General features: G+C 39.5%; 2 protein-coding genes across 11 annotated transcripts; both read right to left on the bottom strand.

The window, feature by feature from the left end:
• Nucleotides 1-100: 100 nt before the first annotated feature.
• Nucleotides 101-6,463, bottom strand: LOC147570804 (calponin-like domain protein). Its single transcript, XM_086657349.1, has 7 exons — nucleotides 3,221-6,463; nucleotides 2,973-3,131; nucleotides 2,661-2,840; nucleotides 2,380-2,574; nucleotides 1,755-1,853; nucleotides 1,030-1,665; nucleotides 101-793 (listed from the first exon to the last, which is right to left on the bottom strand). Exons 1-7 carry the CDS (start codon nucleotides 5,705-5,707, stop codon nucleotides 404-406), a joined length of 4,146 nt encoding a protein of 1,381 aa, XP_086513475.1. The 5' UTR covers nucleotides 5,708-6,463; the 3' UTR covers nucleotides 101-403.
• A 4,385-nt stretch (nucleotides 6,464-10,848) lies between these two features.
• Nucleotides 10,849-13,430, bottom strand: LOC147570803 (Chlorophyll A-B binding family protein). 10 transcript variants are annotated; one of them, XM_086657364.1, is made up of 6 exons: nucleotides 13,082-13,430; nucleotides 12,774-12,945; nucleotides 12,500-12,655; nucleotides 12,263-12,395; nucleotides 11,577-11,669; nucleotides 10,849-11,280 (listed from the first exon to the last, which is right to left on the bottom strand). In XM_086657364.1, the coding sequence occupies exons 2-6, from the start codon at nucleotides 12,848-12,850 to the stop codon at nucleotides 10,978-10,980; spliced, it is 762 nt and encodes a 253-aa protein (XP_086513490.1). In that variant the 5' UTR covers nucleotides 12,851-12,945; nucleotides 13,082-13,430; the 3' UTR covers nucleotides 10,849-10,977. The 10 variants fall into 10 exon arrangements, with proteins under 10 accessions (XP_086513490.1, XP_086513493.1, XP_086513494.1 ...); XM_086657367.1 differs by having other exon boundaries at nucleotides 12,500-12,649; XM_086657368.1 differs by having other exon boundaries at nucleotides 12,500-12,649; nucleotides 13,074-13,425.
• Between the last annotated feature and the right edge of the window lie 551 nt (nucleotides 13,431-13,981).

Genomic DNA, 13,981 nt, shown 5'->3' with positions numbered 1-13,981 from the left:
CAAATGAGACCAAAATTAGGAAACATAAGCATGAATCAATTATTGTCCTCTTCTATATATATATATATTAATATTAATATTAGCTGATAAAACCAACACCTCAACTCAAATGTTTTTTACCAACTGAAAGTAGACCTAAAAACCCAACCTCCCCAATTGTATGAACCAATCCAAATTAAATAAATGTGAAAGCTCTGTTGATAGCTTAATTTGTATACTATTAAGGAAATTAAATACGAAAAAAAAAATATCATCACGAAAAGGACCTCTCTCTATTTCTCTCCTGTGAGTTTGTACTATGTCTTCTCATTTTGAAGAGAACAACAGCCCATCCATCATTCTCGATCGTTTGTTGCTTTCCAATAACAGGGACTCCTCCCTTAGTAGTAGGGGCATGAATCCATCAGAAGCCAAAACTTGGCAGGCTGAATTTAGAAAAATAGCCACTATTTCCCACCAAGAATAAGGCAACGATGACAAGGGCTATAAATAGAACCCACATCCATGGCTGAATCCTTTTCCTTCCCCTGTTCCGAAGAGTCGGAGGAAGAGGAGGGAGAGTTTTCACCTTCTTAACTACTGACTGCTTCTGAGCTTTCCTCCTCTTTGTTACCGTTGCAGCCCTCTCTTTAGTTTCAGCTACCTCCTGATTATCTGTAGCACTGTGAGCAGTTGCAGACTGCGCAGCTTCCGAGTTCACTGCAGACTCTCCGTCTATGCCATCATTAGCTCCTTCTGCGACAGATGCAGCAGCCACTTTCCTCTCCTTCTTCCTCGCCCTTTTCTCTCTCTCCTGCACAAAGTTCATATCCTATTTAACAACATCAACTATAAAACCCAGGGCAGAAGAAAAAGTTACGTTCAAGGGTTTGTATTCATTCAGATGAAGAGATTCAGGACAAATGTGTTAGACATCCTCACAGAATCTAGTTCCATGCTCTCGAACATCATCGGTAAGTGTAGTAGGACCAATGTTTCGTGGCTACTTTTTATTTTTGCAATTTCAAGAGTAAGGAAGGGAAAAGTTACCTTCTCTTTGACTTCGGCTTCCTTCTTTGCTCTTGTTTCAGCCTTAGCTTGGGCCTTCTCCGCATTGCGTTTCTTACGTTCCTCTGCCTCCTTCGCTTTTGCCTTCTCCTCCAACCGTCGCTGCTCCTTAAACTTGGCAGCAGCAGCTTCTTTTTCTTTCCTCAGTTCCTCCGCCTTCCTTGCCAGTTCTTCCTCTCGTAGCTTATTCTCCAATTCAACCTCTTCCTTGACTGTGTTGTTAACTGCACTACTTTCCACGGGAGCTGATTTGCTGACTTTCTTGGTTTTAGCTTCTGGCAAGTTTACCACAGATTTCACATCTGCACTTCGCGTCGTTTTCTCCGACTGTATCGAAGATTTTACCTCAGCTTTCTGAGGTACTTCTCGAGGTTCAGTTAATCTTCCTTGCCCTGATGGTGCAATAGGTAACATAGAATCTATCTGAGGAGAAGCTGCAACAACAGTTCTATCAACTTTCTCATCCACAAAATTGTGCAACATCGGTGGCTGTTCGTCGGGACCCAGAGATCGTCCATCCAGAGTTCTTAACCTCCTCAGCGTACTCATGGTGTTGCATCTGATGTATTCATTCCTGAAATCATCGTTGTTGTTCCATAACTCCATAACTGTCTCCACCTGAACCACACACTCAACAGGTTAGAAATGAGTCAAAATCCATGTAATGAGGTAGTAGATAAAAGATAAAACTCAAACAATGAGCATACCTGGCCAACACACACATGGTGGAGTTCTTCTTTAACTCCAGCAAATGCAAAATCTTCAGCTTTCTTCAAGGTATCCTTGTACATACGGAAGTATTTATTCTGCAAGTTCAAGTCATCATCAAAGTCAGAGGCGAGGACTTTCAAAAGGCTTTTCTCACAAGTGTTTGTATTTTAATCTTCTCAAAATTCACAAGTTACTCACGGACCTGTATGATAAGCAAACAAACACGTGTTTCTTTGTACAAATGTTGAATTTATAGTTTAACAAGTGTTCCCGTTTTCTACCTTCCTAAACAGAGATTAAAACCATGCACAGCCCATGAGTGTTACCCTCTTTAATTTCTAACTACCAACTAAAGTTACTATAGTCTCTTCAACATATTCTAATACAGTCAGTATGGACTTCTCTCTGTTTTTACTCATAATCCATATGCTGAAACCACATTATAATCCATTGGGTTCTTGTCAGCGGTTCAACCTTCAAGTCAAAATTCATCTGTACTAGCTACAAGAAAGTGTTAAGCCTTGTATGCTCGAGAGAGGGTCAAGAGAATAAATGTCTACTTGACCTAATCTCTAAATCATAAATTAAACCGCTTTCACAACTGCAGAAAAGAAAGGTTACCTTGTCATAGGATTCCTTCCTGAGATTATGTAAACGCGTATATGCTTCTTGACGAAGATCATCTGCATCTCTAAATTGAGATTGCAATTCTCTTAGCTCTCCGTTTTCATCAAAATACACCTTCCTAGCAGCTTTAGTGATTCCTTCAAATTGTAGAACCTCCTTCCTCGCCGAATCAACTTCTCGCTTCAGAAGCTAAGAGCACACCAGGCAAGTTAAGCATCTCAAAATTTACAAATAAACAACTAGGACAGCAAACACATACTCATATATATATATACCTTGAACTGCTCTTCAATTTTGTCTCTCTGTTCCAGTGTTGGCTGCTCTGTAGTATGTTTACCCAAGCTGGAAGAGAGTTGGTCACGTAGAGTTCTCATTTGCTTGATTTCTCTAATCAACAGCTTTTCTTCCTTCAGAGGCATGGTTTCGTGTTCTATCATATGCTCAATACCTTGTATCTTTATTCCACATAGATAAATGAAGACAAAAAAAGTATCAGCACAGGCAGATAGAGAGAATCGACCAAGGTAGTTGGATGAGCACTGAACAAGAATCAGTTCGATGAGCAATAAGCAAGAATAAGTCCTTACCCGTCCATCAATTTCATCGATTGAATTAGCATCTTTCATTCTATTGATAACAGACTGTACAGAATCTATTTCCTGGCGCTTGGCATTGAGTGCATCCCGAGCAGCTCTCTCTTCTGACCTGGCAGCTTCAAATTTGTCACGATATTCACTGCAAGTAGCCTATACACATGGGCAGAATCCAATTGTCACAACACATACAAAAGTTATTATCAAAAACAAAAACTTGCACCCTTTTAATTAATATTTACCTTTTTGGATTGAATTGCCACTCTTATCGCATCTCTTGTCTGAGTCTTCTCTTCAACTTGTAGCTGAGCAAGTCTAATCTCTTCCTTTATTTTATCGTCAATATATCTTGGAATCCTGATCAAGAAACGGAAGGGGGGCCTTTTGGCAACCTCCTCCTTCATCTCCTGGGTCTCCAAAGCATCATTAGTGGAACCATCTGGTTGAATTCCGTTGCTTTCAGTCCCTTCCTCCTGTTCATGGATTGCTTTTCTATCTTGACTCACTGACCCATCTTCTCCATGTTCAGCATCTATGACATCGTTGGCACAATTTAACATGCTTCGACTGTCAACAGCATTTTCATTTTGAACAGATTCTATGTCCAAATTATCGACGCTACCAATGTCCTTGTTGCCTGACGGTGAACCATTCCCAACTACAGTTTCCAGTTCTGCACCACCATGAGGGCAAGCAGAGAAGCTACTGTTCGTCTCAGGACAAGGATTTATAGCTTCAGATTCTATACCCTTATCCCCGACAATAGTAGTTTGTGGTTCAACAGAGCATTCGGACATGCTTTCATCTCTTTGAACTGAGCCATTTCCAAGTTCAGTAATTGCTGCATTTGTCTCACCAGGAGAAATAGTGATGACTTCACAGTCTTTGTCAGAAGAAGGATTTGTATCCTCAGTTTCTAACTCAGCCCTATCAACGACAGAGTTTGCTGGAGAATTTTCATTTTCAACAGGAATATTTCTGGTTCCAGAATCTGCAGGAACCGCATGCAAGCTATCATCTTCACTTTCAATTGGTTTATCTCCGACAGATTTTTCCGAATTCATGTTGTTACCAACATTAGAAGACAAGCTTTCCGCATTTTCAGTAGATCCATTTACATTAGCTGAACCTGACTCCATGTCTTCAATGGAGGATGAGGGCATGCTTTCCTGATCTACATCCGAGTTATTAAGACCATCAGGTACCACCAGAGCAACAGGTAACACTGAATTGCTGGTTTCGGTCTTCTCTCCATTGTCGTTTCTAAATTCTTTATCTGACTGTGAATCATCTACAAAATTTAGATCCCTGCTTTGTATTGGTTCTTCTGCTGGAACTTCTTTTTCTGTTTCATCTGTGTCCCCATTAGAGAGCTGGGGATGAAATTCAGATTCAACGTGACCCGAAATTTGAGTATCCTGATGGACATCTTTAGCTTCTTCCTTATCTAATTGTTGTGAATCGTGTTCTAAAGGGGAGGAAACTGCAATTTCCAGATTGAGATCCCTCTGTGCCAAAACTTGAACAGGCTTTTCCACATTTTCCGTTGTTTGTCCATTAACAAAATGCTCAGATTCGAGAACAACAGGCCCAGAATCTTTAGTGTCATCAAGTGGATATGTAGCTTCTTCATTCGAGAGAGAATCATTCCCATGATTGAGGGGTTCTTCCTCCTCCTCCTCCTCCTGAGGTGGTGTCACTTTTTCTGTTTGATTCCTCCTTTCCTCCTCCTCCTTCTCGACATTAACAAGCTGATGATGAGGAACAGCAGATGATGAAGAAGAAGGTGGCTGATCTTCTTCCTTTTTTACATCTGTTAGTGGAGAAGGATCTAAATCAACCTTGTCTTGCTCAATCTGTTGATGTAACTCCAGATCACATGTATTTGTTGTGGTGGGTTTCTGGTTTTCATCATGATCAGCAGGAGCAGCAGCATGATCTGGAGCTGAATCAGAATTAGCCTCTTCCTTTTCTTCTTCTTCTTGTTGTGCATTATTATTGTCTAGTTTGGAGTCAACATTTTCTTCATTGGCAATGTCGGTGACAGAGATTGAATTCTCCTCCACTAGTACATTTTCTTCTGCCTCTTTCAATTCGTCTTCATTTTCTTCAGGAAGGAGTACTTGTACTTGAGATCCAATAGATGGAGATGATTCTAATTCTAGGGAGGACAACACAACCGCTGAACCAGTAACGAAGGGTGGTTGCTCATCTCCTGCTACTACTACTACCGTTGGAGAAGAGGAGTCTAATTCAATTTGGGCCTGATCTGGAGGGGAAACAACAACAACAACATCATCAATTGGCTCTCCCTCGTCGTCAACGCTATTGCTGTTGCTCCTCTTAAGAGGATGAGGAGGAGTATCATTGTTGATGTTGTCCTTCTTTCCCTCCTCTTCCTCTTCCTCTTCCTCTTCCTCCTCCTCAACATGGAGGATTTGCTCGTCTAGAGTCATGGCTTCTTTGCTACGATCTGCTGCTGGTGGTGGTAAGACGATATTGTTGTGGTCGGTGGTTTCGCCTACGATAATATCAGCACCATCTACGAAGACATAAGCGTCATCCTTGGCGTCGTCAGGGTCGATCTGATCTGGTGTGACGTCAACCACGCCATTGGTGGTATCTAGCTGCTTCGACAGCAGATCTTCTTCTTCTTCTTGTTGGGGTGAAGAATTGAAATTCAACACGATCTTTCCCTCACATTGGACTCCGTCAGTTTCCACCGTCATTATATCGATGGTGAATTATAGAGAGAGAGAGAGAGACTACAAGCTAGAGAGAGACGGAGGGAATTTCGAATTTCACAAGGAAAATAAAAATAAGGAGATGAATGAAGGAACGAACGAACGAACGAACTCACAAGTATTATTATTATTATTATTATTATTGGAGGATCAAATCGATACAAGAAGAAGAAGGCAGGAATGTTGAGATCGGAAGAAAGCTCTGACTCTAGATCGCTGAGTGAAACCAGATCCAACAAGAGAGAGATAGAGATCGGGGGGTTTCCTTGCTATAACGATTATAATGAATGCCCTTATAGAAACAGCTGGCCGAGAGAAATCCTGTTTCTCTCTCTCTCTCTATATATAATGAATGCCCTTATATATCTGTCCCTCTCTCTGGGATGGGTAATTGGTAAACAACAAAGAGAATTAGAAATCGTGGTTCCTTCTTCTTCTTCCCCGAGCGGAACCCTTCTCCTCTTTAACGGTTGGTTGCGTGATTGGTTTAAAGACTTTATTGGGGTGGTCCTAATCCTTTTCTTTACCTGATTTAGATGATAAATTGGGAAGGTAATTTCCTCTCCTTCAACAAGAATCATGAATTCTTCGTATACTACTTTGGTGTTGTTTGTTTTTAAAAAAAAAAAAAAAAAATCACATAGGCCCAATTCGGATTTCAGATTTTTTATTTAGATGTTTGTTTTTATATGTAAGAAAATCTGAAAATTTATCTGAATCAGAGCATGATCTGAATTGGTTGAAAAATAGCCCACTTATTTCAGACTTCAAAACAAGTCTGAAATCTTGGCCCAACATCTTAAATTTGTCAAATGACGCTTCTGCCCCTGTTCAATCTTCACATTTTCAAAATGTTACCACCAACAAAACCACCAACTGCAAAACCACCACCACCACCTGCAAAACCACACCACCACCACCACCATTAGTGATCACCACCACCACCACCATTAGTGATCGGACCAACGCCACCAACACCACCACTACAAAACCAATACTAGACTGCCACCACCACTACAAAACCACCATCAGACCACCACAGCCAAAGGTAACCACCATCGTACAACATCTAGAGGGAGAGAGAGAGAGTAAACCCGTTTGATCCTCGATCAGCGAGAGAGAGAGGGACTGTTTGAGAGATAGAGATCTCGCCGGATCTTAGGTTAAATAGAGAAAGAGATAGAGGGACTAAGAGAGACAGAAAATAAGGTTAACCCTCGCGCGAAAAAACTGAGAGGCGGAGAAAGAGAAGTACTAAAAGAAAGTCGGAGAGTTTGAGAGATAGAGGGACTCAAAGAGAGAGACAAATCTTACCGGAGAGTTAAAGAGGGAGAGATCTCGCCTGAGAGTCAGAGAGAGAGAGACCGAGAGAGATGGAAAAAGAGATAGGAATGTTTAGGGTTTTTTTAATTGATTTTTCTTTTCTAACAGATAAGAGTTTAGGGTTTAGCTAAATTACTTTTTTGTCCAAAATGTTGAGTAGGGGCATAAATGTCAAAATCTAATTCAGATTTAATGATTTCAGATTAAGAAAGCAAACATCTTAATTATAAAATAATTCGGAATTTCAGATTCAGCTAATTCAGTTCAGCCACCCAAAAAAAACAAACAGCACCTTAGTAAGAATCTGGCTGAATTATTTAGATGTCTGAAATAACTGCAAAAAAGCACTCTCGGACTTCAAAACACGTCCGAAAGAGAGGGGCGACTTCTGAAAAAGGTCCCTCACCCCTCCCCCAATGAATTAAGAAAATTTCTCTTAAGCAAAACAACAAGACTAATCAAACCACAAAGCAAGCCTAATCAAAACAACAAAGACAATGAAGAATAAGCAGAAAAGGGTAGAAGAGGATATGGAATTAGGATCAATAGATGAAGAATCAAAGGGGTTTCTGAAAGTAATACATCTACGGATATTTACAGTTATGATGAAGAAAACAAATCACCACCACCATCGCAAGAAGTCTTGTTCGAATCAGATCTGGTGTGGGTATTGAACACGACGAAACTTCATTTATATTCGATTAGAGAGAGAGACAAAAAAGGAATAAGAGATAGATCGTTGATCTGGCGAGGGTCACCATGATTGAACCCTCGCCGGAGATTTGCCATCATCGATCAGAGACAGACTGTTGAGATGGAGAAAATGAGAGATAGATAGAGAAATGAAGGAGGGATCTAGGATCTCTTTCATTTATTGAGATTTGAGACAGAACGAGGATAAATAGAAATTATTTTTTGTCGAAAATAGCAATCAAGGGTATAAATATCATTGTCTGAATTCAGACCTAATGATTCAGATTTAAAAACAAACATCTGACTTATAAAACAATTAAGCTAATTCAGGCAAATCAGATTCAACTAATTCAGATTCAGACATACAAAAACAAACAAACACAACCTTATTGTATAAAGAAGGTAACCTTCACCCAATCCCTCCCTACGCCGATATATTTTCGGGCTATTGTTTAAAAGACCCCCTACTTTGTGACCAGCTTCCCGCGTAGCCCCTTACTTTATTAAAAAAAGTCAGATAGCTCCTTTTTTTCGTTACCGTTAAATGTCCGCTAACTCTCTTTCCTCCATCTTATCACCTCTCTCTGCCACATCATCTCTCTCGCCACCTTCAAAGGTTTGTTCGAATCAGACCTCTGGTGAAGGAAAACCTTTTTGTCGGAGTGTTTAGAGAGATGAGAGAAAGTATTATTATTATTATTATTATTTAATGTTTGAAAGTCGTTGGTTGGAAAAAGTTCCGGTCGGAGAAGAGGGAGGTGAGGTGGAGAGAGAGAAAAAAAAAGTATTTTTAAGAAGTGGCGGAAAAGATGACGTGACAGAGAAAAGTGATGAGATAGAGGAGAGAGAGTTAACGGGCATTGAACGGTCCGGGAAAAGAAGATTATATAGATATTTTTGATAAAATATGGTGTCACGCCACAAACTAGTCATAAAGTAGGGGGTCTTTTTTTTGGAGATAACTTAGCATTTAACGGTACCGAGAAAAGAAAATTATTTAGATATTTTTGATAAAATATGGTGTCACGCCACAAACTAGTCACAAAGGAGGGGGTCTTTTTTTTGGGAGATAACCTATATTTTCTTACTGAGTATAAAACCTCCTCACCCATCCCCCGTCCAACCCGGTCCTCCTTCCTCACAAAGTTACAAGTTTACAAACTCTGAAGTAAAACTCTCTCTCTCTCTAGACTTTAGAGTCTATATACAATAGTAGGTAGGAAAGAGGCGAGGGTGGGGAATCTGGGTCCTAAATGGAGATGGGGGTAGTGAGGGCCCACACACTTATCGACGTAGACCGCCACCTTCCCTCTCCATTCACGCGTTTGTTAACTTAGACTTGTTCTCTCTCGATCCATGAATCAACGGACACGATAATATTATCACCAACCTTCCTCCCTTCTAGATTTAGGGAGTGGACCACCTCCATCCATTCCACAATATGACAACAATAGAGGAAAATACTTGTTTTGTTAATGGGGGCCAGCTGCTTCTGACTTTGATAGTTAACAGCTAAAGTTCCAATCGGACAGTGACTCTTTAGTCTCATGCACCCACCACCTTCCAAACTCTCCTACACACTTTATAGTAAACGTATGCCATAATCGAACCACACATTGATTGTCTTTAGATGTAGGTAAGAGATTCTTCTGGTTACGAGGAACTAGAATGACATTTTGTTGCTCAAAGTTTATGATGAATTCGCATCACCCCTACTAATAGTTGGAATGCAATTTCGGCTGCCAACCATCATCAACTAAGTCACTATCTTTGTGGTTTGGAATCTTTTGTTTTGACTTGAATCGCATGCATCTGCTAGACATACATACTACAGGCTTTGATTCTTTTTTTTTCCCCCTCCAAGTATCGTTCACTACAGAGGCCATACATATTTCTCCATATTTGAGTTCTTCTTGGTGAAATATCAAAAGTTTGCCTCATATGTTTCTTCTTTATTTGACTATATACTAGTAAAATTTTCTTCTCTATTTGATTTTGGGTTCTCATTCATCGATGTGATGTTGCAAATTTGTGCTTGTTTTATATAATCAGTTAATTGAATCACTTGTATTTATTGTTGTTGTTGCTATAGTTAATGTTGGTTTCATCATAAGGTGCATATCTAAATCTGCATTGTGATGCCATATGTCACCATCTTCTCAAACAAATTTCACATGAAAAATCAAAATTAGTAGTTTTTTCTCCCATTTGAATTTGGTTTATTTTGTTACTAAAGTCATTCATCATCGACATTTTTTTTCTTTTTTTTTGCACAGAAATGAAAATATTTGAAAATGGTAAAAAGACAATGGCTAGCAAATGCTGACATTGCATTCTTTAAGAGGTAAAAGTGAAACAAATGAAGAGGAAATTACTACCTACCCAACCCACTTTTCTCTAGCAAAGGAGGAGGAGAATGGGTGCTAAGACATGCATCTAGAAATAAATACTACCAAAGAAAGGAATCATCCATCACAAAACTATATATTAAGTATTATCTCCAAAGATATCTCAATTTAGGAATTGAAACCTGGATTATAGTCCCCGTTTGGTGGGTGAGAAGAGGTAGTAGTGGGGGTATAGGCCTCGTCTTGTCCATCATACACAGTTGACATTGTAGAAATACAATTATATATTTGGAGGACACTCTGGCCAGGTGGGGTGCATGTGGTGGTGGCATTTGTTGGTTGGTCAACCTGATTCAATCACGAGGAGGAAAAGGAGCCAGACGACCTGGTGGAGGTGGTGGTTTAACCTTTTTTTTTTGTGGTTGCTATTGGTGCTGGTGGTTTAACTACTTCACATGTGAAACCTGATATCTAAATTCATAATTACAAATTCCAAAAACCCCTAGTAGCAGGGCACATCCATGTGAAAGACCCAACCCCATCCACGTGATAAAAATAGTCCCCATTCCAGATCCCGCTCTGCTTAATACTACAAATTTCCTAGTATAAAATATTTGATTTCAAACCAAAACCTACTACTATTTAACTAGAATGAACTAATGAGAGACTGAGAATGAGGCAAGAGAATATAGCATAACCTTACGACGACCCATGGATGGAGCGATATCTATGTTATACTAAATGCCCTTCTTACCCTTCTAGTTGTTCAACTTTCTGCCTAATGCACGAATTAGTATCATTCAGTTAATTACACAACAGACATGCATAATCACATAAAGAAAGAACATACGTCTTTTGTCTCTCACTTATTAGGAATAGAAATTCCTCCTACTAGAGAGATTTAAGAACTGAAATTAGGTTATTATGGAAGGGATCTGAGATGTGCTCAATTAGATTCTGAATGGGTCCTTTACCTGTTAAAGCTGCTTGAAAATAGAAGCCTAACCATGCAACCATTGCTAACCTCCCATTCTTCATCTCTTTCACTTTCAAATCCTCAAAAGCAACCGGATCTCTCGACAGTCCCAGAGGGTCAAAAAGTTCACCACCAGGATAGTTTATGTCTCCTGGCAAGTAAATCCCCAGTGGCTCCAAAGCCTCTATCCCACAATATCTTGCATATTCTGGTCCTACCTATTTGTTGGATTCACATTTCACAAAATTTAGTTCAAAAAACCACTTGTACATTTCTTCATTTTAGATTGAGAAACCAGGACAGGTTGTACATACATATATCTCTAAACCGATCATCTAAAGCTCTCACCTCTATCATAAGAACCAGTATGAAATGTGAGACACCCCCACTCAAATGTCAAATGGGTTCAAAACTTAGATATGTTCTAATGGCTACAACACACTTTTTCTACCTCTACACGTAGTAAGATAAGAAAGAATAACACAAAAATCACACAGATAGAGAGAGAATTTACCATTAGTAGGGCCTGACAAATAGCTATAACAATTACTCCTTGGCCTCCAGCTATATGCAGCCCTGGGATGCCAAGATAGTCAAGAGTATCTCCCTGGCAATAAAGATTAAAGAAGAATTACCTGTGTTAGACATCTGATCAATACTGATTAACAAATATGCACTTGTGAGTTTATCATATACCTACATATACGTCCAAGTTCTAACAATGCCTTCCAAGAGTAGAAACCTAAGTCTTTTAGCTTATAATCACACTGGAAATTATTCAGAGATCAACTATTTGAGAATGAAGTCGACTTACATAAATTTACTTATTGTTCTAAATACCATTTTATCTTCAAAAGCACAAGATTTAGTTAAAAGCTAGGTAACAAGATAAGGAAACTCGTGCTGGTGACAAAAAAAAGTCGTACTGGTGTTCCAAATTTATTCCATAGTTTGCTAGTAAAATCTTAAAGTAGGCACAAAGATGGACATTATATGAAGGTATTTGAGTAAATAAGTTTTGTACGGAAAGATGTGGTTCTTGACACAAATCTGTTAATGTGAATGTATGGGGTCAAAAGGGAATTACCACATCGGACTAAAAATGTCAGTTTAGATATAAGGAAGGTCAGCTGCAGAAGAGGAGCCACTTTTACTTAGGGAGTCGTAAACAAAATAATTTAAAAAAGTTAGAGAGATAACCTTAAGCTTGGCATAGCCAACTTTCCACCAAATGGGTTCAATGAAGTGAATGACACCAGATACATCCAAAAGCTCTGGAACCAGAGCACCTAGGGATGCTAGCATAGCCCAACGAGCATGAAGTATTTCAAAGCTGCCGAATATATAAATTACTAACATTTAACTTCTTACCTATCTATCTATCTATCTGTAAGGGTAAAACAAAACCCAAAAAGATTAAATAATAGTACTACATACTTGAAATATTTGTTCAAAGCGAAGGGATCCTCCTTACATAGACCAGCCAAATCAAAACCATAATCACCCGGTAGGTCTCCAGATAGATAGGTAGGATAGTGAAATGGAATTGGACCAAGCCAGCGAGGACGGTCTTCTCCATACCATAAACTGCTTCTTCAAATTTCAAGGAGTTCAAAAATTACATAACTAACTAGTAGTAGTAGTAGTAGTAGTAGTAGTAGTAGTAGTAGTTTTTGATTTTCATAAATTAATTAGTAGTATTAGTTTAGACCTGTTTTTTCTGGCTTGATGAGCTAAAGCCTTGAACTGGGAAGACTTTTCCAAAGAGGCCTTCTTGGTCTGAAGCATACGTCTCTGGAGCGTGAGTCCAAGTGAAGTTTTTGCGATGGTTTTGACCGTCGCAAATGGAATTGCTGAGAATATGACAACTCCAGCTACCTACCCTAATCCTCCAGCCCGGCCGGCCATTTAGATTAAATTACTTCAGTAGTACATCAACAACAGTATCAAAACCCTAAGAAAATAAAAAAGGACTAGTAGTAGTAAATAGAGAAGAAGGGTTAAAGGCAACCAATTAACCTCCTGCCATGAAGATGTGCACACCAACTTCTTTCTATTGGTCTTTTTCCTCCTGGCAAAGAGGAGGATGAGGTTCTTCTTGAGATTAAAAGAATGACAACCCAGACTATTGTTGCAGTTGAAGGGAGACATCGTCGTCGTCGTCATCATAAGGCAGGCAGGCAGGCAGGCTCTCTCTTCAATAGTGTGTTGTTGTAGTAGGATAGAATTGGAGAAGATGATCCTCCTCCAGAAGGACTATGCGTGGGAGGACTAGGGTGGAAAATAGCAGCCACTCATCCATCTCCTCTCTCTCTCTCTCTCTCTCTCTCTCTCTCTCTTTTGGAATTTGTCCTCGTTGTTTCTTCTTGCCTTCTTGGGCCTTTTTGGGGGTGATTGACGGTCAAAGAGTAGTGAGGTGAGCTTTGACCACCCATAATCTCAATAGGTGGGGGTTGGACCGGTTGGATTAGTACATACCTCATTGGATCATCCACCCGATAACTCTTACCGTCTGGCCCAATTTCATGTTTTGATAAGATTACATTCAACACTTTATTTATACAGGAAATTGGGTCGGAGGCCCAATTTCATGTTTTTTTTTGTCAAAAAGACAAGTTATCTTTTTGTCCTTTTAGGCCACATATATAATTTGGAAATAAGCTTAAAGGACAATTCTAAAAGCACTCCCATTTCTAATGCCGAAATTGTCTTTAGAATCTTAGCTTGCGAAGCTTTGCAAACTGGTTTGCAGTGCTTTGCAATCTGGTTTGCAGAGCTTTGCAAACTAGTTTGCACTACTTTGCAATTTGATTTGTCTTGCAAAGCTTTGCAAACTAGTTTGCACTCTCGTTTGCAAACTGGTTTGCAATAAGGTCAGTTTCGTCTTTTTCCTATATTGGATTATCTACAAAAATGCCA

This window comes from Eschscholzia californica, unplaced genomic scaffold (assembly GCF_041429995.1).
Source record: "Eschscholzia californica isolate CP2 unplaced genomic scaffold, dmEscCali1.0.p SCAF_1, whole genome shotgun sequence".
Lineage (NCBI taxonomy): Eukaryota > Viridiplantae > Streptophyta > Magnoliopsida > Ranunculales > Papaveraceae > Eschscholzia > Eschscholzia californica.
The sequence above is the reverse complement of the archived record's forward strand: the minus strand, read 5'-3'. Positions and strand labels throughout refer to the sequence as shown.